Here is a 24394-nt window from a genome sequence, read left to right as displayed (position 1 = left end):
ATCAGATTCATCTGGAGAGAATACCCTAGGACAAATACTAAAAGATGATCCCAGGACAATGCCTGCATCTGGGACAGGAAAAGCCCACGCACGTGCTAGAAAGCAGCTTTGTAGAAAAAATTTGCACATCCTGCTGAACAACAAGTCAAACATAAGTCAGCAATACAGCCCCGTAGCAAAGGCAGCCAACCAGATCCGGGTCTACGTTAACAAGATTGTAGCCAGCAGGTCAAGAGGAGTGGTTCTTTCCTCTACTCAGTGCCTGCAAGACCACAGTTGAGTACAGTGTATAGTTTGTGGCTCTGAAATAAATACTTTTGATGTACAGAAGCAAGCCCAGAGGGGGACGGCTGCTATAATAAGCATGCTGAAGCACATGACATATCAGGAAAGGCAGAAAAAGCTGGGTGGGTGTGTGCAGATTTAAGAAGAGAAGGCTAAGGAAGGAATCTTATTGCTGTCTTCAACTATCTTGTGTAGCAAAGATGATGTCAGTCTTCTGAGAGGCATACAGCAAAATGGCAAGAAGCAATAAATATAACTTGCAACAAGAGAAATTCCAATTAGACATTAAGAATTCTACTTATTTGTTTTTACCACAAGGGTGGCCTAATATGGGAACAGGTGGCCCAAAGATGCTGGGGACTTGTCAGCCTCTGAGACAGTAAAACATGACGGGACAAGCCTCTGAGCAACTTGCTCTATGCTGACCCTGCTTTCAAAGCAAGGAGTTGGACCAAAAGACCTTCAGAGATCCCCCTAATACAAATGACTGTGATTATATGAAAGTGGTACATAAAATGCACAAGGTAATTTCCAAAAATTTTGAAAAAATATATTACAAGACCAAATTCAGTGTAGGTAAATTTACACCTCTATCTGCAAAACCAATAAAAGAATGCATTAACCTTCAAAGATGTGTTAATATCCTCTAGAACAAGTGAGTTGGCCAGGTCTGAAAAAAAATGCTTTCCTCCCTACCACAAGGCTCTTCCCCATGTTGGAAGAAAGAAAAGACTTGTAGGGCATTTCATAGCCTTGGTATCAACTGTTCGTTTAAAGGTCACGGAATTCAGTGACCAAAAGACCAGGGCACTGAAATACATAGTCAGATTTTAAAACATGAAACAGTGGAAAAGAGCACCTTCATCACCATGGATGGTGATGAACCTCTGGAATACAGAGGTTTTTGGCTACCGTAAGGGTAGGATTGTACTGGTTTTAAGAGAGAGCCAAGCAACAGCAACTTGATACCCTGCTTGCTAAATAGGCTATTGTTCAGGTAAATACCTAGACAGAGGCACACTGTCACAATTTCATGGATGTGTTTAGGAACAAAGAAAAACACCTCATTAAAAGACATCTTACAGCACTCAACAGTACCACAAACCATCACTGCAGAATTGTTGCAGCATTTTTTTAAATTAAGGATGAGTAGGAATTACCCAGCAAAGCTAACTAACATTTACCTTGTTCTTTATTTTCCTGCGGATTTTCTTCAGCACTTTCTCCTCTGCTTTTGTCAGGGGCAATTTGGTAGGGATTGGGTACCCCTCTGCTATCAGTGTCCTCTTCTCCTCCTCTGTCAGGATGAGTGGGCCAGTCCCCTGTAATTTCTGCAAGCGTCATAGAAATGAAATAATGTTAACAGTAAGTGCACACAGCCCTACAGAAAAGGGTGTTAGGGAAGAGAGGCAGCAGCTCTCCCACTTCAGAGAGGACTCTGCCTAATACAACAGCTTCTTCCAATTGGGAACGAGTGGAAGGGGAAGACCTTTTAGATAGTTTCCATTCAGAGACTAAACCTTTGGGACAGGATTCCCGCAAAACAGTTGTTCTCAGTCCAGCTCTGCACACACTGATGCCAATAGTAAAACTTCCCTTGGCTCAAACAGGGCAAGAAACATGTGAGAAGCACTACTGAAAATCCCTCCCTAAAGATCACCACTGGCTTTCGACAAGAGGGCAGATGCAGATCTACCAGGGACCGGTTAACCCAGCAGGGCTGGGCCCTAATGCAAAACACAATCCATGGTGGTAGAAACATAACAACACTGTTGAACCCTGTCTCAGCCTCGAGAAGAGGCACAGGCTGTTCTCTGTGGGAAGAGAACAGACCAGTGAGCAAGAATTACTGGATCTCCAGTTTTGACCAGAGATGGATTAATCTAAAGAACAACAGAAAGTTAGCAAATACATGGCAAAAACAGTAACAAGACAGACAGACAGACAGACAGACAGATAGATAGATAGATGCTGGAAAAAGCCAGCCCAACTTACATGTGGTGCAGTCAGGAGAGGCGAATTGGAGAGTGCTGAAGCTGTGCGCGATGTCACTTTAGCCGTGGCTTGTAGCTGGATTGGGCTTGAAGGAGGGAGTGATCTAGCTGGGCTCTGACCTCCTTCAGAGTCACTGCCATGGCTGCTGGGAGGGGTTGGAGGCAAATGCAGGGGATCCACTGCTAAATGGCGAGAGAGACATATAAAACAAGGTTTTGAGGTGCTAATTTAAATTTCTACTGGAGTCGCTACCACCCAGTTTCCAAGACTCGGACTATCTGCTAAAAAATGGATCAAGCGAAAATGGCAACTTGGAAAATTTTCAGAGCATGCAGGTCTCCAAAGGAGGAATGAAACACAGCAGCTATCTTTAGGTTCAATGGACAAAAGACAGCTCAGTGCATATGCCCCAGTCATTTCTACCTACACTTCAGCTGCTTCTCCAAATGCTTTGATGTTTAAGTACAACCCTCCAGTACAAGTCCCATGTCCCTGGGAAACCATGTTAACAGAGTGGCTCTGAGCCAGCATGCTTTCTCTCCAAAAACAATAGTCTTTCCTAACTTTGCTCTGGATTAAACAAATCACCAGTATTTTTCAAGAGAAGGGATCATGTCCAAGGTGTTATATAAACAGGGAGAGGAGAAATAATCTGCCTCTTAAAGACCTGGTTTGGCACAACTGTGAGGAAGTGATAATCTAGTGACAGTGAAGGCTTTAATGTACTGACGGAGCAAGAGCAGCGTAGGTAACCACCACAGGAACCTCCCTCTCACTGTGCTATCCAGGGCTACAAACTAACTTCCACTGCACTTGCAGCCTAAAGAACTTGTGCTAGACTTGGTAAGCAAAGTGCTGCTCATGAGCAAATGGGTCTGGACCAAGAGAAACAGGGCAATGTCTCATATTACTCATATTACATGGACAATTTAGCAGATGTCCAAAACAGTCATAACTAAGTCATTTTTTCTCTGACATAAATTTACAGCAATGAAAATTGGGTGTAGGAAGATACAGGGCTGAATTTGCCACCTTCCACTTCTGTTATACTCTGCAAATTTGAGTTGAAAAGATCAAATGGGTGGTGGGGAACGAAGGAAGGAAAATAGTAACCAAAAAAAGCTATTATACATGAGCTTTTTTTTTCTCCAGCATCTTAACTCCAGTAGTTGCCAGAAGATACACATTTGAAAAACAGTAAGGCCCTTAATCCCACAAATTAAGCAATCAAATCTATGCCCTGGGTTGATATATAGCCTCCCATTTTACACCTGTTATATCACTTGATTCTCTCCCTAGAGCAGTTCTGCTTACCTATACGAATGAATTCACAAACAGAATAACAAGTGTTCCTAACTGGGATGCAGTTATCTGCTCAAATTTCAGCCCAAGTATTTGTCTCTCTCAAACATATTATGTGCCACAAAACTGTGTTTAACTTTCAGGGTAGGGATCATTGCTCCTCACTCCTTATTTATAGAGTAGTACAAAGGGATCCTGGTGGTTCTTAAAAACTCTACTAAAAATAATATGCTACAACAGATGCACCTAACTTTTAATTTAATATAAACTCATATCCTTGCTTTTGCATCAGAGGATAAACCAGTGAAGTTTCCGCTTACGCTCTTCATGCTTTCTATGCCTTAGTTAAATTCAAATTGGTTTCTCTTATAGCCTAAATAATCCTGTACTTTAAGGCTTCAAGCTCCCTCCAGCAACTGTACAATCGTTAATACACTACAGACAAAAAAGGGATCATTTTCTTTGTGATGAGCAAGGGAAAAAAAAGAAAAAGCACATAGAGGGTCAGAGAGAGGCTAGCTCTTCAGCAGCCTGAGTTGAATCCCTAGAAGGCAACAGCTTCAGCCTAAAGATTAACATGGAGAAGGAGGAAGCCAAATATTTAACCAGAGAGAAGTATGTTCATTGTGCATTCTGGTCATCTTCCCTTACATTTTGGGTTGGTAATTAACAGACCTTCCTTAGAAGAGAGGTTCAGGAACTGATCCACTTCATGGGGTTCCAATTTAATCTCTGGAAGAACTTTCTGGCTCAGTGGTTTCATCTAGAAAAGAGAAATGAAGAGCCTGAAAACCCAAAGCACACATCTTAAACATCTTAATAGAAGTATACAAGGATGACTTCTCCATAAATGGAGAGGTTTCCCTCTCCTCCTGCTCTGCTACAGGCAAAGCTTTAACTGCTTCACACAGTTTCCTAAACCAGGCTACAGAGAATACTGCCCTGACTACTCCCACTGTGGCTTTTCTTACTCCTATATTTAGCCAAATAAAAGATTATGCCTCAGAGATGACATTTCAGACTGAAAGCTAGCATGCAACCCACTCAAATTACTTCTCTTAGCAACAGAGCTGCCGCTAGGATTTGCCGGACTGCACAGTCTGTTTCAGAAGAGACAGAAACACTCCTGGCAGTGGGGGAGAGCCTGTTCAAGACAGTTGTCATCTGGGAGCAAAAGCAAGTGCCAGTCACCGAGCACCAGATTATCAAACCTAAATTCATTTCACAGTGGGGAGGCACAGGAAAAGAGACACTCACAGCTGACCAAAGTTTGGAAGACATGTGGCTTGCTCTGTTGACAGGGTTGGGGCACCAGGCTGCCAAGCTGTTGCCCAGCGTCTGCCTGAACGCTCAGTCCCAGGCTTGAGGAAGTCAGTCTTGCACATCAGTGTGCTCACTGCAGCCAAAATCTCTCTCAATAAGCTGTGTAGCTAATCCATGCAACAGTAATGAGCCACCAGCTAGTCCCAGTATACTCTTTGCAAATCACGGTATCCCAAGCTACAGCAGGACTACATACTGGGGACAGCACATTCAGACTAGAAAAGGATTATGGGAAACTTGTGTTTAATTTTTTTCAATTTCTCATAGATTTCTGATCCATACCTAAATGGAAACATTTATTTTCAGCATCTACTAACGCCACTTGGTCTGCACTGACATTGCACCCTGGGGACTGAGGACAGTCATGCTTCTTCGTCCACTGGCAGGGGACTCTGGTGAGCCATTAGCTGCCGCAGTTCATTCTACTTAACCACAGCCAAACTAAGCCCTTGTGAATGCCCACCGGCTGCTCCAGCTGTGGTCAGAAAGGCATCACAAACGCTCCTTACAAGGCAGGTTGGTGTGGAAGCAGCAGCATTTTGAAATGTCAAAGCTTCGTAGATCTGGCAAAAGTGACTTATCAGGCAAACAGAGAAACTCTTCGGTCTTTTCGAACACAGAGTCTTTCTCTGATTAGAGGAAGGCACAGCAGCACTAAAGCAAGTTATTAAGGAAGACACTTAGCTTGTCACAGGCTTGATAGGGCAAATGAGTTAGTCAATTCAGGTGGGACTGCTTCATTAGAAACTGTTTAAATATTTTAAAAATGCATGAGCCCCAGGCTTTGGGACTAGCATAGAAGAGAAAGCGAAGACCTGAAGATGCAGGCAAGTGGCTTGAAACACAAGCTCCTACAGCAGTAGTGGGACACCAGCAAACATTAAAAAACATTAAGGCAGACTGCACTGTGCACCATGAACCGACAACCTTTAGCACCAAGGAGGCTGGCATGCCGAGTCTTAGGAGAATCTGTAGCTAATCGTGCAGAGAGGAGAACAGAAAGTCTGCATGTACCAGGGCATCCGTCTGTAGGTCAGGTTGTTCCCCCTCCAGCGACGTGGACGTGACAGTGAGACTGACTGAGGGAGCAAGGCCTGATGTCTCGCACAACACTGGCTCAGTCTTTATTACTGCTGGAGTCAGCTCTGTACCCAGACACCATTCCTCATTTTCCAGGTCACCTGCCAGGGAAGGAAATTGGACACCACACGTTTAGGTCAGAGACAGTAGGACTACAAATGAAAATAATGTCACCCTTCCTCCAGAGAAGGGAAACAAACACAGAAGGCATTTCAGTCTATCAACAAAACTCTGCCCTTACTATTCAGCTCTCAGTCAATGCAGACAACCGTGCCATTTCAGGACTGTAACCTAATCCTAGCCCCAGGATACAGAGAGGAGCAGAGAGGAAAGACACAGAACACTAATCACTGTACATTGCCAAAAGCTGCTAACACATAGCAGAACAAGACTAAACAAGCCATTGGGTAAAGCAGCCAGGAGCCATGTCCTACACATGCTAATGCCTGCTGACTCAGTTTTACTCCTCCTTGTACAGATAGCGTGTAGCCAGACTTCTGCTCCTTCTACTGCTTGCAATCATCAAATAGTGGGAGCGGTGATATTATACTTTTAAGAACAAAGAATTTTTCACACTCTCAACTTCAAAAATTTTACCCCAAGGATTCATTTAGTAAGTATAAAAGAGGATAAAGGCTTTGGTGATTTCACAGGAGCACCGGTGCTATGGTCATCAAGCTAATTTTCTCCCCAAAGCCTCTGGAAGTCATAGCACAGGATGCATATTTTGACTGGCGGCAATGAAACGTGCATCACATGTTGGCAGAATTGCTCACTAGCCTCACTTACTGCAAGCTCACTAATCAGGATAAAGCCATGCAACTTTTCACTGGACAAAGCTGCAAGGTTTGCCTTGCACTGTCAAGAACTGGAAGAAAGTTGGCATGGTAAGTTGGTAGCTCCCCATTTCTATTCATGAGGCAGCCACTGTTTGGCTTTCTGAAAAGGGACTTATTCTCCCCAGGTCTCAAGTATGATAGAAGATCAAGAACTTGGAAGGACTCAACCCTTCAAATAATTCCACAAGGCTATTAACAACTCCACTTAAAAAAAAAAAAATCAAATGCATTTTTGGCAGTTGCGATTTTGCCTTAAAAGAATTCCCATTCGTTCAGTCATATAAGTTCTTTTCTCTTGCAGGAGAGAACCCTACACCAGCTGCATTGCATCCCGATAGCGTACAGCACAGTCCTCTGTCAAAACTGGTCAATAGTTGTAAGAAGCATGTCCATTAAATCAAGCAGCTGTAATCTGAGGCCAAAAATATGTAAGAGAAGAGTGTTGACCTTTCTTTCAAAGCTTTCTCCTGCCTTCATACAGACCATTTATTGCATACACGGAATTGGAGCAGAGAGCAAGCACATATACAGTACGGCTAGTAAACATCAACAGAGCTTCGAATGAACTGCATGCTGCATCAGCAGGGAGGCAGCCAGGGTGCTGTGGCTGTGCCACCAGCAGTCTGCAAGGCTGCCACAAGACCCTTGCACATCTGAACGAATCAGGCTGGTGAGATGTCAACAGAGTTCAGCTGCAAACAGATAACGAAAATAAGAACGGGCTTATGGCTTCTGTGCTGCTCTCTGTCCTTGCTATTAAGACCACACACGCATATGGCACACACAGGCGCTGGGCAGAAGCTGGGTGCCTGGAAGGAGGAAGAAGTTTGTACATCTCCAGTGCTAGTAATTACTTTGTGGTGGGACCCGACCTCCACCGCTGGCAAGGAAGGAGGTAATTTGAGTAAAGACACACCAAGGAATTAAAAATGAAAAATACGTATCCCGTAATCAGAAGCTCGAGAACAGCAAGCACAGCTCTGCCAAGAGAAGTAACTGTACAGCAAAGGCTAAACACAGTATTTAAGTTTCGGGAGAGCATACTTGCAAAGCTTTCTGGGAAGCACAGGAATACAAAAATAGAAGTATTTATGAAAAAAAGAGGTAGCATTGTCTAAATATTAACTCAGGAGAGAACATTGCTCTCTTTCAACCCTCCCTGTGCCTCTCTACTCACAAACATGAGAGCGCAGCTCCCTCCCTGCTGACTGCAATGAAATATTCAGTGAATCTGTGGACTCCCTCTAGCTTGCTGTATGTGGATCATTCAGATAAGAGTTTTAAAGTGGTCTCTCTACCTGGAAATCCAGAATTCCTTGGCAAATGCAACTTTCAAATGCTTGTTTGGATAACTTCTGCCAAAACTTCCCCCACATCATGTTGTGCAGAGCCTCCGCTTGCTGCCTCTCGCACCTCTGGGTCGAGCTACACCATAGCAGTGCTATTGTCTGTAATCTACTTTAGAATCCCTTTGGGAAGGAAGGCTACATATAAATGAGAGCTATCAGTGAAGCAAGTAATGAGCCCTGAACCTTCTGAGATTTGTATCATCATGCAAGTTGAAGACAAATCTAGCCACGGGTGCCCGGCAAAACAGGGCACATCCTCTAAGGCTGCACTTCGTGATGTTTATCACCTCTAATCCCCAGACTCATCACAAGGATTCAGCTGCTGTAAGACAGCAAGACATGCTGGCCTTCAGCCAGTCATTTTACTCCTCTGGAACCTGACTTTGCTGATTAACATGACATGCCTGCCATCACCACTTAGATCCGCACAAACTGCTCAGAGTTATTCTAGGCTTTAAAGCCAGTCTCACCAGTTTGTAGGGTTACGGATGGATTTCAGCGACAGCAACACGCTGCGTTTAATACCAAGATAACTTTGAAGAACTGCATCTAAGACTTTTTTGAGACTGATTCTTATGATGCATGGTGACAGCTGTCATTCCAGATGAACAACCCTGTGAAAGGAAGGGACAGAGCAACACACCGGTCGAATCCCACCTTCATACTGCCCTCGTCCCTCTTCTTCCAAGACCCTGTTACATCACGATCATGGTCAGTGTTGTGCAACAAGTTACTTTCTTTTGACACATTACAGCTTCTGAAGCCACCAACGATCTCTCCTCTGCTCCAAGAGAGCTGCAAGGACATCTCCCACTCTCCTTTCTCCTCTTCCTGAGCACAGCAGGTTAATGTTATCTGAAAATCATTCTTAGTTTATTTTTATAATAGCCCCTTAGAATCTTAGCCTACCCTGCCAAGCCTAGCAAAATAAAGTGGCAGCCCTTCTCCCAAAGCCCTTGAGAATGTTGCACAAAACAGAAAAATTAAGCAGGCTGCAGAATACTGGTCATACTGAGAGGCATGGCACACCCTCCAAGACAAGAGTATTTCTGATGGAGGGGTATGGAGAACCATGAGAGAGGTTTCATGGAATAATGAGAATATGCAAGAGAGTGCACATGAAATGTCAAATTGAAAGGACAACGGAGGCTGGCTCAATGGACCCACTGGAGGAAAAGGGAGGTGACTTCTCCAAATCAAGAAAGACATGCTGTGGAAAGAATAGATGACTGGTGTCAAGAAACTGAAGGTGAGTGTTTATATTTATATTTGACATGATCCAGGAGGTACACTTGAACTCTTGAGATAGAGTCCAAACCAGAAGGCTGAGAAAATGATCTTCTTAACAGTATTCTAGACAGATATGAACAGGGCAACACTGCATTGCTAGTGAGACAAAAGACACTGCAAGTCATTCAGACATAGAGAGGAGAAAGCCTAAACAAGAGATCTAGCTACCCAAACGGTTAGGAAAATCCACATCCTAAAGACGGTCACTGTTTTGGCTGTTAAAAATCCCTTCTCATGCTTCAGAACACTGACTCCAAAGTTCACTGTTGAGCAAGTGATACTGGCTGTCAGTCCCTTTTCCCAGTTGAAATTTCCTGTGAACTTCAGAGCTCTACTGTGCAATGACTGTTTAGATGAGAATTGCCTTTCACCTATCCTTTCATAAGTCCATGGATGCTAGGCATTTTGGCACATGAAATACGTCATTTAAGGAGTCTATAGAGTACTTAGCACGATCCCAGGTAATGCTTCTATGTGCAATGCGCTAGCACTGTTAAAGTCTACATACAGACTATGTTAAATGAACATTAAAGTTGCAAAGCACCCAGGTATTAAGAAATACCTATGAAGGTTTAATTCAGTATACTTTTGCACATTATATGCACCTAAAAATAGGAATGTTTTAATAACGTGATCAAAGAATTTCTCTACAGAACCCACGCCTTCCCCAACAAGCAGAATGCATGCACTCCCCTAACTGAGGAGCTATTCCATGTTCTGTTATTCTCATTGTCTCATGCACAGCCTCATCTCTCCTTTGCCAAATACAGTCCAAACTGTGTTCCAAAAAGCTGTTTAATTCCCTCCTAGGGAAACGCTTCACCAATCTGAATTAATTTCCACAGCAGTCCTGAAAATTCAAGTGAACCATGGAGGGATTAAATCCAAAAAGTATCTAGTAATTTAAAACGGCCAACCGGAGACAACTGGAATTGGATTTTTCAGCTGATTTAGCACCGTTAGTATACTTTATCAAAATACAGTATGCATTGAGTTTTCGTGTGCGGCTGTGAGCATCTACAACTTCTGCAAGTTAAACGTCAGAGTTTCAAATCAAGCATCCAAAAACCCCATTCATCACTACAACGCAGGGCTTGTGACACATGCATCTAAGATCTTATCTTCTGTGTCCAAGACTAAAATTACATTTCTTTGGAAAGCTTTTGTGTGCTGCTTCTGTCATCAACCTTGTCCCACTTGTCCTGCAGACTCTTGTTTAGCACGCATCTTCCACTTTTTTTTTTTTTTTTTTAAAAGGCAGGAGCCTTTCAAAGCAGCAAAGTAAGTTCAGTCAGTGTACTGAGCAATGTTCTCACTGATAGGAAAAACTTTAAACATGTCCTCTTCTTTCCCAGCTGCACTCATTGCCAAGCCCAGCTTGGTCCCAGGTAAGACATGCAATGTATTTTAAGATGCTGTTTATGTGATAATGCCAGAGAGGAAGCTCAAAATGGGACATAACTCCCTCAGTACTGTAAGTGTAAGCACTGCACATCATGCATGTGTACAGCAAGGTGTCCAAGTAGCAAACAAGCTCTTTCTGTCCTCTGTCTTTATTTCAGAGGCCCTGACCCTGCCCCAGGTTCCATCATCTGCAGTTAAGAGAGGCAATGCTAATAGAATCTACTCAGCATACCAGAAGTGGATTTTCCCTTGTCACTTTCCTTTCTCCAGATCATTACACCCAAAAGGGAAAAGGCTATGAAACGTTTTGCACAATGAAAGCTTAAGATCTTTAAAGTCCATTATGAAGACTGAGTTACGCACAAGTGCTTGGCTTTGGGTGCACAACACACCCAAGTCAACTTCCCTCTGTGCTGCACACCACATTATGATGATAGTTTTCAACAGAAATGGATTTCAGCGCTCCTTTAGGCATCACAGCTGTAGCAACAATCAGTATGTGTGATTTAGGCATACATGAAAAACACACAACCAGGAAAGGCTGTGTTCGTACACAGCAGAATTAATATATACTACCTCTGTGTTTGTTAAAAACATTTTTAATATATCTGTATGTATATATAGATATAACAAAAATTAAACACAGTCTCTTTACAATGCCAAGTGCTGCTTTCTAGGATACTCATGTTTCTCTGAAGAACTGCAACATTTTGCTTCTTTCCTTGTTCTACATAATGTTATGGGAAGGCAGGGTAGGAAAAGTGGAAAATAAGGTAAAAAATGCTTACCTCAACTGTATAGGGTTTTTTTTTTTAATATTGAAGCTCCCAGCAAGTTTTGCTTTCATTTTTTAAATTATTTCTATCCAACTAATTCTTCAATCTTGTCCAATATACCACCTCCTTTCCTAAGTAAATCTTCTCTACCATTGACTAAATTTCACCCTCTGTGATACATGTACAGAGGAACAGAGCTTACAAAATAACTAAAAAGTTCTCCCTTGGTCCCCACATTCATTTCAGCACTATTAAGGAGTTTAACAGAGACAATTTTTGCATGGATAACCAAGTTGCATCAGTGAGTTGCTGTGTATTTTTAAATAAATTAAATTAGAGATGCACTCTGTATCTCTCTCATCCCTCTCAAGTACAGAGAATGCAAGTATTCAGAGAAACAGTATGATTTTCACCTTTTTTTCCCCTGCAGTAAAAAGGAAGACAGCCCTACTAGGTAAACAAACCCACATGAGGGGTGTACCACTGAACCTAATCTTGAAGGGGGGAAAAAACCCCCCATGACACCATTACCACCATGACAGATCATAATCCCACAGGAAAGAGATGCATGCACTGCATGTCATTTGAAAGAATCCTGCAAGTAAGACCTGTAGAAGCATCAAGGGATGTTCTTATAAGGAGAATGAAGAGGCAGCTTTCACCTCCTGAAGTTCACTGTCGAAGCAACAGATAAAACAGCTAGAGAAAAACAAAACCGGGAACTTAAGGAGACCAGAACAGACTACTCATCAAAGTGCTTTGCACAGATATCAGAAGAGACATCTCTGGACAGCGTAATGCAAGACGATCCCTAATGAGTCGAACTGTTCTCTGTTGGTTTGTCCAGCCAAGCATATTTAAATAACCCCTTCTTCAGCTGTGTCATGGATTTGAGCAAAAGGGCTTCAACTAATTCCTTCTGGTCCATGACAGACCTTGCGCTGCCATCATGAACCACAGGACTTGAATGCACAGCCCGTGTGGCTTCTGCACAGCTCTGTGCCATGGACAACAGTATGCAGTCTCAGACCAGGCTCATCACATGTTAATAAGACACTTTGACTCAGATGACACTTAAACTTGCACCAAGGGTCCACATTTGCAAAGCCGTACTTTGGACAAGCATTCGGTCCTTGCCTGGATCCTACCTCTGAGGTTGCCACCCCTGTACAGCTAGCAGCAGGATCCAAGGGTGCTTGCTAGCTCTACACCACAGAAATACAGCTGCAAACTGGGAGCTGGCTAACGGCAAGGAGAAAACACCTCCTGGAAGAGGCTCACAACTTGTTTGTGAGGGAAACAGCCGCTCGCTGTCTGTTGGCAGAAACACCCCACTATGAACCTGAAAGGGCCTCTGCTGATGCACGGATTCTGGGCATGCTGCAGGACATGCCCCTCGCAGGGAAGTTCAGCATCCCCAGCTCCGCAGTCTGAGCCTTTCCAGCCTCCCAAAGGCAATCTGGACCTTTCTGGATGAATAACAGCTTCCTTGTCTTCCCCCTGGGCTTGCACCGTCCCTGGTGCCCGCCTCTGGGTTCACCTAACACCCCCCTGGCAGACACAACCCCGTTTATCATGCCTGAAATGCTGAACTCCAACGCCACTGCTGCCACCGCTCCCCCTCCGTGAGGTGAGAGCCCACATTCATCGACAAACAGTTTCTCTTACAGATTTTCCAGATGGCATTTCCCCCTCCTAGTGTGCACACACTCCCACCGCAAATAATGAAACCGAAGCCCTCAAAACAGCCTCGACAAAGGAGATACTGTTTGAGTACCGAACATTGGGGTCCTTTTTAAAGTGCCAGGAAGGGAAAATTAAACAAACAGGCAAAGATGAGCAGCAGTGATACATAGTAATCACAACGCACAGCAGAAGTAGCCATTCTCCTAACAAAGGATCGTCAGTCATACCTGCATCCCCCCCTTCTAGCAGCACGGAGTCCATCTAAAACCCACAGATTATTCATATCGCTATCAAAGTTATTAAGATAGAAACAAGGACACATTGTTCCTCCCATACCTAAACAACCAGGGTCAATACTGTCTTTTCGGTGGAGAATTTGACAGTTTTCAATCAGAATCGTCTTGTCACGTAAAACCAGCCAGGAGATGTCTCAGGGTTACAGGTTCTGCTTTAACCTCTCTTCAGTCTAAGACTTTACACAAGCATAGCTGTCAGCTGGGATACAGTCCATGTTGTTTTTAATTATTTTGCCTAGGGGTAGAAACATGTTATTTTTATAGCATCACGCTTTATATATATGGGAGTGAGGCACAGACTGAGGTAGTAGCTTAGATTTATAGCCTTAACGCTTGATACTACTAAATGTTCTACAAAAGATTATGTAAGGCTTTTTGTTTTGTTTTTAAGATAGGTGAAAATTATCCACAGAAGCACTGTGTTCAAATAAAAGTTCTCTCTCACCCTTCTGAATTTTTCTTCCTAGATGGATATTGCGAAGACATATCCATATTACAGCAGCATTCAGGCTTTGATGCGCATTAAAAGGACTCTATGCTTGCAGCAAATAACTGAGCATCAACTCCCAGTGCAACACTAAAACAGCTAAAAGAGAATGAGATCACTGGTTTCAGAAACAGCAGGACTGGAAGTGGGAGGAGTATTCCCCTAATATTCATCATTAGGGAAACTACCCCTGGGAAATCAGCTCCTGTGGTCACTTTACACAGTTTTGAAAAGGAACTGCAAACGTTCCTTTGTCTAGAAGGGAACCGCAAGAATAGCTCAATGTCCAGAAGACATCCCATATAGGAAAATGCCAAAGAAGTGCAGTTCATTTAAGCTGTATCCAAGCAGAAATTCAGAGGCAACTTAATCACAGCCTACAAACACCTGGGAAGAGAGGTTTCTGTGAGCAGACTGTTCTTTACTCCAGCAGAGAAAAAGGCAATAAAGAGATCTCATATGTGGAACTGGAAGCTAAAGCAGGTCTGACTGCAAATAAAGTTGTCAATTATTAACAGTAAATATTAAGGCACCACCAAAATGCCTACCTGCAAATCAAAACTGACGTGTTTCAGACACACTGCTGCCCAAGTAGAAGTTACAGGCTTGATTCAGAGTGACCTACTGAGACTTTGGACCTTGGACATATAAAAGTTCAAAAGTCTTCTCATCCTTCAAAACTGCAGACTCTTACAAGGACTTACTGCTACCCTTCCCCATAAAAATCACTCAAATACAGCTATCACCACCAAATGGCTTCCTCCCCATTTCTTAAACAAACACACAAAAATAAAAAACCCTCACAAGAAAGAGAGTTGCATTGGAATGCAGTCGCAAAAATTATGAGTATGGCTTTGACAGCATCTTTTCAAAACACAAGTGAATTTCTTTGTCCGGTTCCATTTTCTTTAAAGTCAGGGCAGAGGAGGTTCTATTTTCATTGTTCACATTTCATTGGTTCAGTATTTGGAGAAAAACAGACAGAAGCAGGACAATGCATCTCTCTCTATATATAGCCTACATAAAAAAATAAGAAAAGGATATGTTATATAACCTACCACACAAAATAAATATATATACACCATATATACACATATATATTATCTGTGTATAAATGTACGTATAAAATGTACGAAGACCACCCTGAGCCTCAAGTCCACAGGTGCCTCTACAATGAAGACACAGCGCATGACATTTGTTATTGCTTGTGGACTCCATACATAAGCAAGCATTTTCCTGTACAAAGCGCTGCTGGAGATGAAGGCTGGATTTATAGTTGAAGGGCTATTTGCACTGGAGAAGTGGGAGCCATATAGAATGATTTTGGGGGTTTTGTTTGTTTTGGGTTTCTTGTTTGTTTGTTTGTTTCCTTTTCAAACCCTGTAGGGAGATGGGAGTTGAAGTTTAAAAAGAAAATTTAAGTTTTAAAAGCACATTACAGGAAAACATAACCTCAGCAGTAAAAAACCCAGTAACAATACAGGTTATATTTTGGGGCCAGCCCCAGCTTTGGGACAGCTAAGCATAAAATAGAAACATATAATTTCTGCAATCACTCTGTCAAACCTTTAGCCAAGGCAAGCTGCTTCAAATCCAAAAGTAACTTCAAAGCATTCCTGAGAAGGAAAGCATGAACAGGAAAGGCAGGTGGGGACTAAGACTAGTCTCAAAAGCAGAGCCCTCGGGGAACGGGGAAAGGAACGCGCCCAGCCACCTGGCCACAATTTGGGGAGAGAAACCATACAAATGACTAGTCGGCTGCCTGCTCTCTCTGCCCTGCCAGGCTCACAAAGTAAAAACCACACACAAAAACCAAACACACACCCACCACAAACCATTCCCCACCACTTGAGCTGATCCCAGAGCATGAAAAGCCCCACACAGATGCTGCAGCCTCTATCTCCGCGCTCCTGCTGCATATCAGCCCCTCAGTATTACTTGTGCTTGGTTCTCGCCAATGGATCTCACAAGTCCAAAACAGGAGGCAGCCACTATCCTAAAGTTTGTGCCTACAGCTGATAAGATGAAGCATGGGAGGGCTGGGAAGGACCCTACACTGGCATCTCAAGACACACAGGAGACTAATCATAGTCCCTGCTGAAACTTGGGTCTTGCCTTGCTCCTGTCTGTCTGACCCACAGCCCTCCCTTTCCAAAAGGCTGCAGAGCCTGGAAAGTTGCAGACAGACATGCACCAACCATAATAGAAAAGCTTTTTCCCCCAACCATTTACAACTGCCAGAAGTGAATCTGTGCCCCAAAAGGCCTTGATGCAGAGCAATAGGTCTCCCTTATCCACCAGCCCTATTCTCAGCCTCCCCCTCCCAGCTTCTTCGTTTCCTTCCAGGAAGCATTTTCCACTTCACAACTGCCCACTGTGCTTCTCCACAGCTACTCTGCAGTTGTCTCAAAAACCCCACATCTTACAACTAGAAAGCAGAAACCTGCTGTAAGAGAGGCAGCAGCACAACCGGTGTGGATCGCCAGTACATGGGATGCAGCCTCCTTTTTCATGTTACAGCCTGGAGCCCTCCCCAGGCCAGATGCCTTATTCACCAGTTCAGGCAAGCAAAAGTTCATGGTCAGTCAGCTATGAGCAAGCAGGTCAGGCCTACAAATCTCTCTCTCTAGTATCTTTAGTCTTAAAAGTTTATGCAAAATTGAATATAATAGATTCTCGGGGCGGGGGGGGGACGACACAAAACAACTAAATGCCAGATGTCTTGCACACATCTGCTTTAAAACAGTTACTCTTGCCAATGCTTTCATAACCTGGAGATTTAGCGACCGACACTTTCAGAGATGCACACTAGCAACAAGCTGCAAGTATTCAGAAAAGTTCTTCTGCACAAAGCTGGGGAAATAGCCTCAATACAGTGAAGTCAGAAGAGCAAATAACTGGGGAAAATCAGTGTTGGGATTTTGATCTTACGGACAGTTAAACGTGTTCTCACCTTGAGGTCAAGAGGACAGAAGAGTTAAGCCCAGGCTTATGAGTTTACCAGGTTTTACACTTTTAGCACTTTTTAAAAAAAAAAAATTATATAAGATTTACAATTACACGAATAGGTCAATTTAGCGATTGTAGAAATTGTGGTAATGGCCAGGCAGGGGCCCACGAGAACAGCTCATGGCAGAAGTTAATTGTTCCCCTGCAACAGTGGGCAAGAAGGTGCTTATGGAGTGTCGTGGTTTAACCCCAACCAGCAACTAAGCACCACGCAGCCACTTGCTCACTCCCCACGGTAGGACGGGGGAGAGAATCAGAAGAGTAAAAGTGAGGAAACTCATGGTTCGAGATGAAGACAGTTTAATAAGTAAAGCAAAAGCCACACACGCAAGCAAAGCAAAACAAGGAATTCATTCACTGCTTCCCATCAGCAGGCAGGTTTTCAGCCATCTCGAGGAAAGCAGGGCTCCATCACGCGTAATGGTTTCTTGGGAAGACAGATGCCGTAACTCCGAACGTCCCTTCTCCCTTTTTCTTCGTCCCAGCTTTATATACTGAGCATGACATCGTATGGTAGGGAATATCCCTTTGGCCAGCCTGGGTCAACAGTCCCAGTTGTGTCCCCTCCCAGCTTCCCGTGCACCCCCAGCCTGCTCGCTGGCAGGCCAGCACAAGAAGCTGGACTGTCCTTGACTGCTTAGCAACAACTGAAAACATCAGCACATTATCAACGTTTTCTCATCCCAACATTTTCTCATCCCAAATCCAAAACACAGCCTCACACTAGCTTCTGTGAAGAAAATTAACTCTATCCCGGCTGAAACCAGGACATGGAGTCAGAGCGATCATTCACTCCACTGTAACCGCTGAAAGGAAACATTGAACAACATTTTCAGTAAGGTTGTCGGAGACTTGGCGGGGAAAAAACAAAAGATAGAAATAGACACTGAAGGCTTAAACTTGCCTTGAAGATCATGTGCCTAACAAGACAGACCTTTTTTTCAGCCTCTCTGTACTCTGGGGCTCTGGGACCCTGCGCTTGTGAATACATAGATGAAAACCGCTACAGATGTTGAGTGCCAGATGGAGACGACTCCCAGAATCCCATTCCCTCCTCCAGCAGGCTGGCACGGACTGAAGGAGGAGGGCAGAAAGGCAGGTAGCGGGAGCAACATGACGTGGGGCCGGCCTGGTGGCACCACCCTGACCCCAGCACCATGGGGCTGGGACCAATGGCCAGGATCACCCTAGACCCACACAGACGGCAGGACCCTGCCCCAGGACGGGCCACACACCCCCAACTGCCGTTCCTGCCTCCTCGCCACCTCCCACAGGCCTGTCGCTATGGAAACAACCTTCAGTTTTTAAGGCTATTTTTAAAGGCAGGCAGGTATGTTTCCCCTTAGGACACCAGACCCATGCGGTACAAGCCAGCCCTGTCCCCCACCGTCGCAGGCGGCCTCCCTCTGGCGCAGCACGACGCACCGGCAGGCCGGGCCGGCACCAGGCTCAGCAGCCACGTGCCCGCTGCCGGCACAGAAATGGCACCCGAGGGCTGAGCAGCCAACGAGCATTACACAATTAACATGCACCAAGTTAAGAGGTGACACGGGGAGCCAGCTTGCATCTCAGCATACGCTAGCACACAGCACCTACAGTTGCCTTTGCTGAAAGGAGTTTGCAGCTGCAGGTCACACTACCAGAGCAACTGCTGGTGTAACAGGCGCCGCTTCCAAATACGCGTTATCTAGCCATGTGGGCTAAGGGGCCTGGCCCTAGGAAACCCGGGGTTTTCCCCTTCCTTGCACTTGCCCTGTCTTTGCCCATGAATGCCCACTGGCCTAGGAGGGGATGGCATTTCTGCACACCCCAGGAAACAACCCACCAGCGCTCACTGCCAGGACAACTGCTATGAGAGTTACAAAGAAGAAATGTCACGTTACTGACTTCCCTGCAAAGCAAGAACAAGGCTTGTTTGCTACGTGCTTTGTGCACACCACCAGGCCCTCAGTCCTCTAGAGCTAAGGGCAAAGCTCTGAAATGACATCCAGACCCAGCTTAATTGCTCTGTGCAGTCCTCCTCCTCCTCCTCACACTGCTGCTGGCTGCAGACACGCAGGTCCATAGCACATGTGTCCATAGCATGTGTGCACACATGCATGCGTCATACATTAGCCTCCTCGCTAGCCTGTTTCTACTCCCAATCCTGCAGGGCAGGGTCCTGCAGAATCATGAAGCCTCACCATGGAAAAACCATGAAAACACAACAGCTGTAAGAGCTCACCGATCTGCCCAGTGGGCTGGTTATTTGGAGAATGTAATTTTTTTGCATGTTTTTTATGTAAGTCCCTCAGACAACCTTGTTTCTCAGCCCCTGCTACCCCACAAAACCACTCCCAGTTCCCTGGCAGCAGGAGATCATGCTGGAGCACACGGACCTCCCTCTCCACACCCTGCACCTCCTGCTCCCCAAAAGGACACTAGTGCTCCCAGTATCTGTCCCCTTACTTCACCAAGGGGACTGGCATTCACCAGAGTTGTCAAGAGCACTGTGTAGCTCCACCATCTAACAATAGAGATGTTTTCAATCTCCAGTGTCAAATCCTGCAGTATTGCCACCCACAAAATGCCCCTCTGCTGCTCTCATGGTCTCAAGGACTGAAAAATAATCAGGGAGATGTCTTTGAATATTTATCAGACAGACATGTTAACTGTAATTCTATAATTTCCCCAAGTACTTCTCTGAGCTTTACTGTTTTGAATTTGACAGGTATTGAAAGGTCATGAGCATAATTTCAGGGTTAAGATTAAATAAAATCCCAAACACCAAGAACAACTCCTTCTCCTCCTCCTCCTCCTCTCTTATGAAACACTCTGCAGAGTGAACAGAGGATGAAATGCTTTCCATTCATTTTCTATTTTTAAACTCACTTGTTAACATTTCTTGGCTTTTTAAAACATCATTTGACTAGAGCTCTATTAATTACCCAGTGGTCTCAGTATGAATTTCTTCAGGATTTTTCCCCAAAGGAAACTCTGCTCACTTTTAGTCTAGTTTGAAGCTTCTCCCTATTACCTTCCAGAGAAGCTTGGTTTCTGAAGTTTCTTGTGCTTGTTCCTCCTGCCACAATTACTATCTTCTGTGTGTATTAATTTAAACATATTCACATAAACCAGTTCGGAAATATAAAATGTGAAGGCTTTATGTAGATGATGTTTCCAAGATCATCCCCAAAAACCCTGTCTCACACTGAAATGTCTTCTCAGAGGTTTTATTAGCTGTCCTCTTCTGAAATCTCTAACAGACCACATCTTGTTTTAGGAGAGTACTTTGGACTGCAAAACTGTCAGCCTTTGAAAACTCATGTCCTGGTGGATCTTTATAAACAGCTTAGCTTGTTAACGCTTAGACATAAGCACTAATCTCTCTCTCTTTTATTGTGATGCAGCTTAGTACTCTACTGCTTTTCACTGTAAAGCTAACGCTGAAGACATAAACCAATTATTAGGAGTGAAAGTCTGCCATGGTGATTATTCCTAATAGTTACCAGATATTCATGGCCTTGCTCCTCTGCCAACCAATAGCTTTTACCTTGAACTTCCCTTCCTGCCAGCAAGCATCTTCACACCAGAAGCAGCAGACTGGATCTCTTCCTCCCACCATTCCTGCATTTCCCTTTTTCCCCCTCCAGATGTTTATAACTGATGAATTAAAGATAACTGCTAAAAAATGCCATTGGTTTTCACCATTTTCTGGGCATCATCATTTCCCACAACCACAGAATCTGTAAAATTGGAGTCATGTCTTTACAAGATCACCAATGACTTCTTGATGAGCATTTTTTTTTCTTTGCCTTTTTTTTAAATTTTGTAAGAAGGGAAAAAAAAACCAAACCCTAGGACTTCAGCAAGATAAGTTTTAAGATTGGGGCAGCACCTTAAGTTACATTACTACATGTGTATTTAGAAACATAAATCAGATGACGTGATTTTCATTTTGGGATACCAGAAAGCTCCAGATACTCAGTACTGAAAAGTAAGTGTAGTTTAAAAGGTTGGTTTGTTTTTAATAAACCTGGAATTATGTAGCTTTGAAGGGACCTCTGGAGACCATCTTGCCCAACTCCTCATCCAGACCGTGGCAAATTTGAATCAGGTTGCTTAGGGCCTTGCCTAGCTCAGCTTTGAGTATCTCCACAGAGGAAGACTTCACAGCCTCTCTGGACTGTTCAAATGTCTGACCCACTCTCATGGTGAAAATGACTTTTCTAACATTTCCTAACAAGAATTTCTTTTCTTGCTACTTGTAACCATTACTTCTTGTGCTAGCACTGTGTATCTCAGAAGAGTCCAGATTTGTCATCTCTGAACCTTTTTATCAGATAGTCATAGCAGTAAGATCTCTCCCTTTGCCTTTTCTCCAAAAGACCAAACAAAATCCACCTCACCCCTTCCTTACATGTCATGTTCTACAGTACCCAGACTTCATGGTCGTCCTCATTTGAGGCATTTGGATTATCAGTCTCCATTTATCTTCAACAACCAGAGATTCAGATACATGGAAACAAGTGTATTTCTGGCCCTTCTCCCATTTTTTTTTGATGGGCACCTTACTTCTAATTCAAAACGTTTATAGTGCAAAGTTAGTAACTTCTGCTCAGCACAATTTCCCTGTCTATGGACAAATTTCTTTATTCACAATGCCTGCAGACAAACAAATCCTTTCTGTGATTTTATTGTAGGTATATCAATTAGCAAAGAGCATTCACATGCACTCTTAGTGCATCATCACTCCACCAGGAACATTTCATTACTGCATCATCACGACAAAGAACAAGGGCTCAGTGCGTACTACCTTCATTAAAGTTGTCATCGGTTGAGATGTGGGTCAAGGGAGACTGGGGTCGAGAGTCCCCACAGAGGGAGTAGCTGTGTTCTGCCTGGATGAGGGGTGCTGGGGATGCTGGTGACAGTTCCACCTCCATTATTTCATTCTTCTCAGACAAGAAGGGATCATTCAGGAGCTGTCCTAGGACATCAGGCGAAAACTCATCCAGGAACTCTGTGAAGTGCTGTGGAGATAAAAAGGGGGAAAAAGTTTATCTCCTTGCCCGTCTGTCATGCCAACAACAGGAGAGCATTGATCAGAACAATTCCAGTATCTGCACTGCGCATCCGTGCCAGTCAGCAGCAGGATCTACCAGCCCTGCCTAATGACCTCCTCCTCCAATCACTACTTCAGGCTGAAGAGCTACAGCTAGAACAAAAGTCTTCTCAGAGGCATACGTTACAACAGAAGAGCCTGTGATTAACTTGCAACGCAAACAGAAAATAGAAGCATGGTAGTCATGTCCTGAAGCAGCCTCCTCCCCCCTGCCCAAAGGTCCTTGCCACAGCATGCCACCAAAAATGGGAAAGCAAATTTCACCCAGACAGTGTGAAAGATCCTGCAGGATTTACCATCAGAACACTTTGTGCATGCAATACAATATACTGGGTTAATGTTCACTGAAGCAAAGAAAAAGGAAACACTCAGAGGCAGACTCTGACACCACATATGACTATTTTAGGTGTACAAAACATACAGTGCACTCTAGGAAAACAGGTCCATGCATGTCTCCAGCCAAGCAATTAACGCATTTGCTATAAAACATGTTTCCTGGCTGATTTATGTATCTATTTTAGAAGTCACATTCCACCTAGGACTAGAGCTCATATCCCACTTCTAGGCCCCAGAGCTAAAGCTCCTGACAGCCAGTACTAATTACCACTTTGTTTATTACACTGAATTCATTACACTGACAGGGCATGTTATGGCTGTATGTAGTAGGATAACTTTGTCTTTGTTTCTTATTCAAAATGAGGATAAACCAAATCTCTCAATCTACTTCCTTGAGGCTCTAGTGCAGTTCCCATCAATGGCCAAAAACTCTGCATCTCTCCTTGGTGTTGTTTCCAATGTCAGAAAACTACATGTTCAACAGACCAAGCAACTACACTGCAAGAAACCATTCCTGCTCATCTCATTCACACAAAGAATTCTATTTTTGTACAAAAATATTTGTACAATGAATTGTAATGAGCTTTTCCAAACAATCAGGCATTATCTACCTTTTTATATAGGAGCCTTTGTTGATTGGGGCATGATCCTACAAAAGTCTAAGTCTGTTTGATTTGCTCTGTTTTTGCAAGCAGTATTGATCTTAGCCCTTCGTCTTGCTCTCTCCTGCAGAAACAAACACTGAAATTCAAGATTCGGCTTCCTGTAGGCTAAATTAAGAATTAAACAAGTCAACACTGTATAAACCCATGAGGGAAGTGGTGTGCTCACACCCCCATGCACGCACATTTCACAGCTCCAGCAGCACCTGTGGCCTTGAAGCCTGATGCTGGAAAACACTGAGCACAGCTGGTTCTCACAGAGTCCCCTGGAAATTCAAGCATCTTTTCCAAGATGCTCACAAATGCTAACTGTGCCTTCTTTCAAAATTAATAAGGCTTCAGTCAATTCTGACTGACACTGAGGAAACGAAAATATTTACTAAACATAAGGCAATAAACAGAGGACCACAGTTGCTATGCTGGAATAGCAAGCTAGCTAAAAGTAAAGCCTGTAAAGCCTTTACAAATGGCAAAACAGATTTGTAGCCTCATATTTACTTACTGTAAATGATAACACTACTAAACAAACTCTCAGATGATTCAGCAAGATGGTCATGACCACCTTAGAAAGCCTTGTTTATTTTAATTTTGATACTCAAGGACTTGTTAGCACTTCATATCCAGGGCTGCCTCCCAGCATCTGCATGGATAAAAGTGACTTTCTTAGCGACAATTTTTTCCCCTTTCGACACACTTCTTTTCATTCAGGCTAATGGCAAGAGTCAATTATATTTGTTTGCATATCTTCCTAAAGCTGCTAGAACATTTTCCTCTTTCTAATTCTTGCATGCAGTATTCTGACTGATGACTAGCAGATGCTGAAATAAGGCTGCTACAATATTTGTACCATGGTTTCTACACACAGCTATTTTATCACTAGCATCATCCAATCTGAGGATGCCATCCTTGAAAATATCATACCTAAATGTTGACTTAGTCTGACACTATTTAGATGTTCTAATTTAACAGACTCAGCTGAAAGACAAAATGACCACAGGCTACTCAGCTTTTTTTGGCAAATTCACAAATGAAGATTTCTATTAGCTCTTGCTATTACTGCTTTGATATGGAAGAAATTAATATCATTAGCTCTTGCTATTACTGCTTTGATATGGAAGAAATTAATATCAAATGTTATTTTACTTCTTCCCTTTGATTAAAGTTAGGTACA

At 43.6% G+C, this 24394-nt stretch overlaps 1 protein-coding gene across 1 annotated transcript in view; it reads right to left on the bottom strand.

Annotated features, from left to right (window-relative positions):
* Positions 1 to 22127, bottom strand: part of CREB3L2 (cAMP responsive element binding protein 3 like 2) — a gene marked incomplete at its 3' end in the record, with an annotated part of 34747 nt that extends 12620 nt beyond the window's left edge. Inside the window, exons 1-5 of the mRNA XM_082014309.1 lie at positions 21917 to 22127; positions 5920 to 6086; positions 4258 to 4345; positions 2281 to 2462; positions 1470 to 1616 (exon numbers count right to left, since the gene is read on the bottom strand). Coding sequence (XP_081870435.1) covers positions 1470 to 1616; positions 2281 to 2462; positions 4258 to 4345; positions 5920 to 6086; positions 21917 to 22046 — 714 coding nt within the window. The 5' untranslated portion in view covers positions 22047 to 22127. The remainder of the gene's footprint in view (positions 1 to 1469; positions 1617 to 2280; positions 2463 to 4257; positions 4346 to 5919; positions 6087 to 21916) is intronic.
* Positions 22128 to 24394: the final 2267 nt, after the last annotated feature.

Source organism: Phaethon aethereus, assembly GCF_964289735.1.
Source record: "Phaethon aethereus genome assembly, chromosome: 1".
In the NCBI taxonomy this organism is placed as follows: domain Eukaryota; kingdom Metazoa; phylum Chordata; class Aves; order Phaethontiformes; family Phaethontidae; genus Phaethon; species Phaethon aethereus.
Note: the sequence above shows the minus strand (reverse complement) of the source record. Positions and strands in the feature narration are given on the sequence as shown.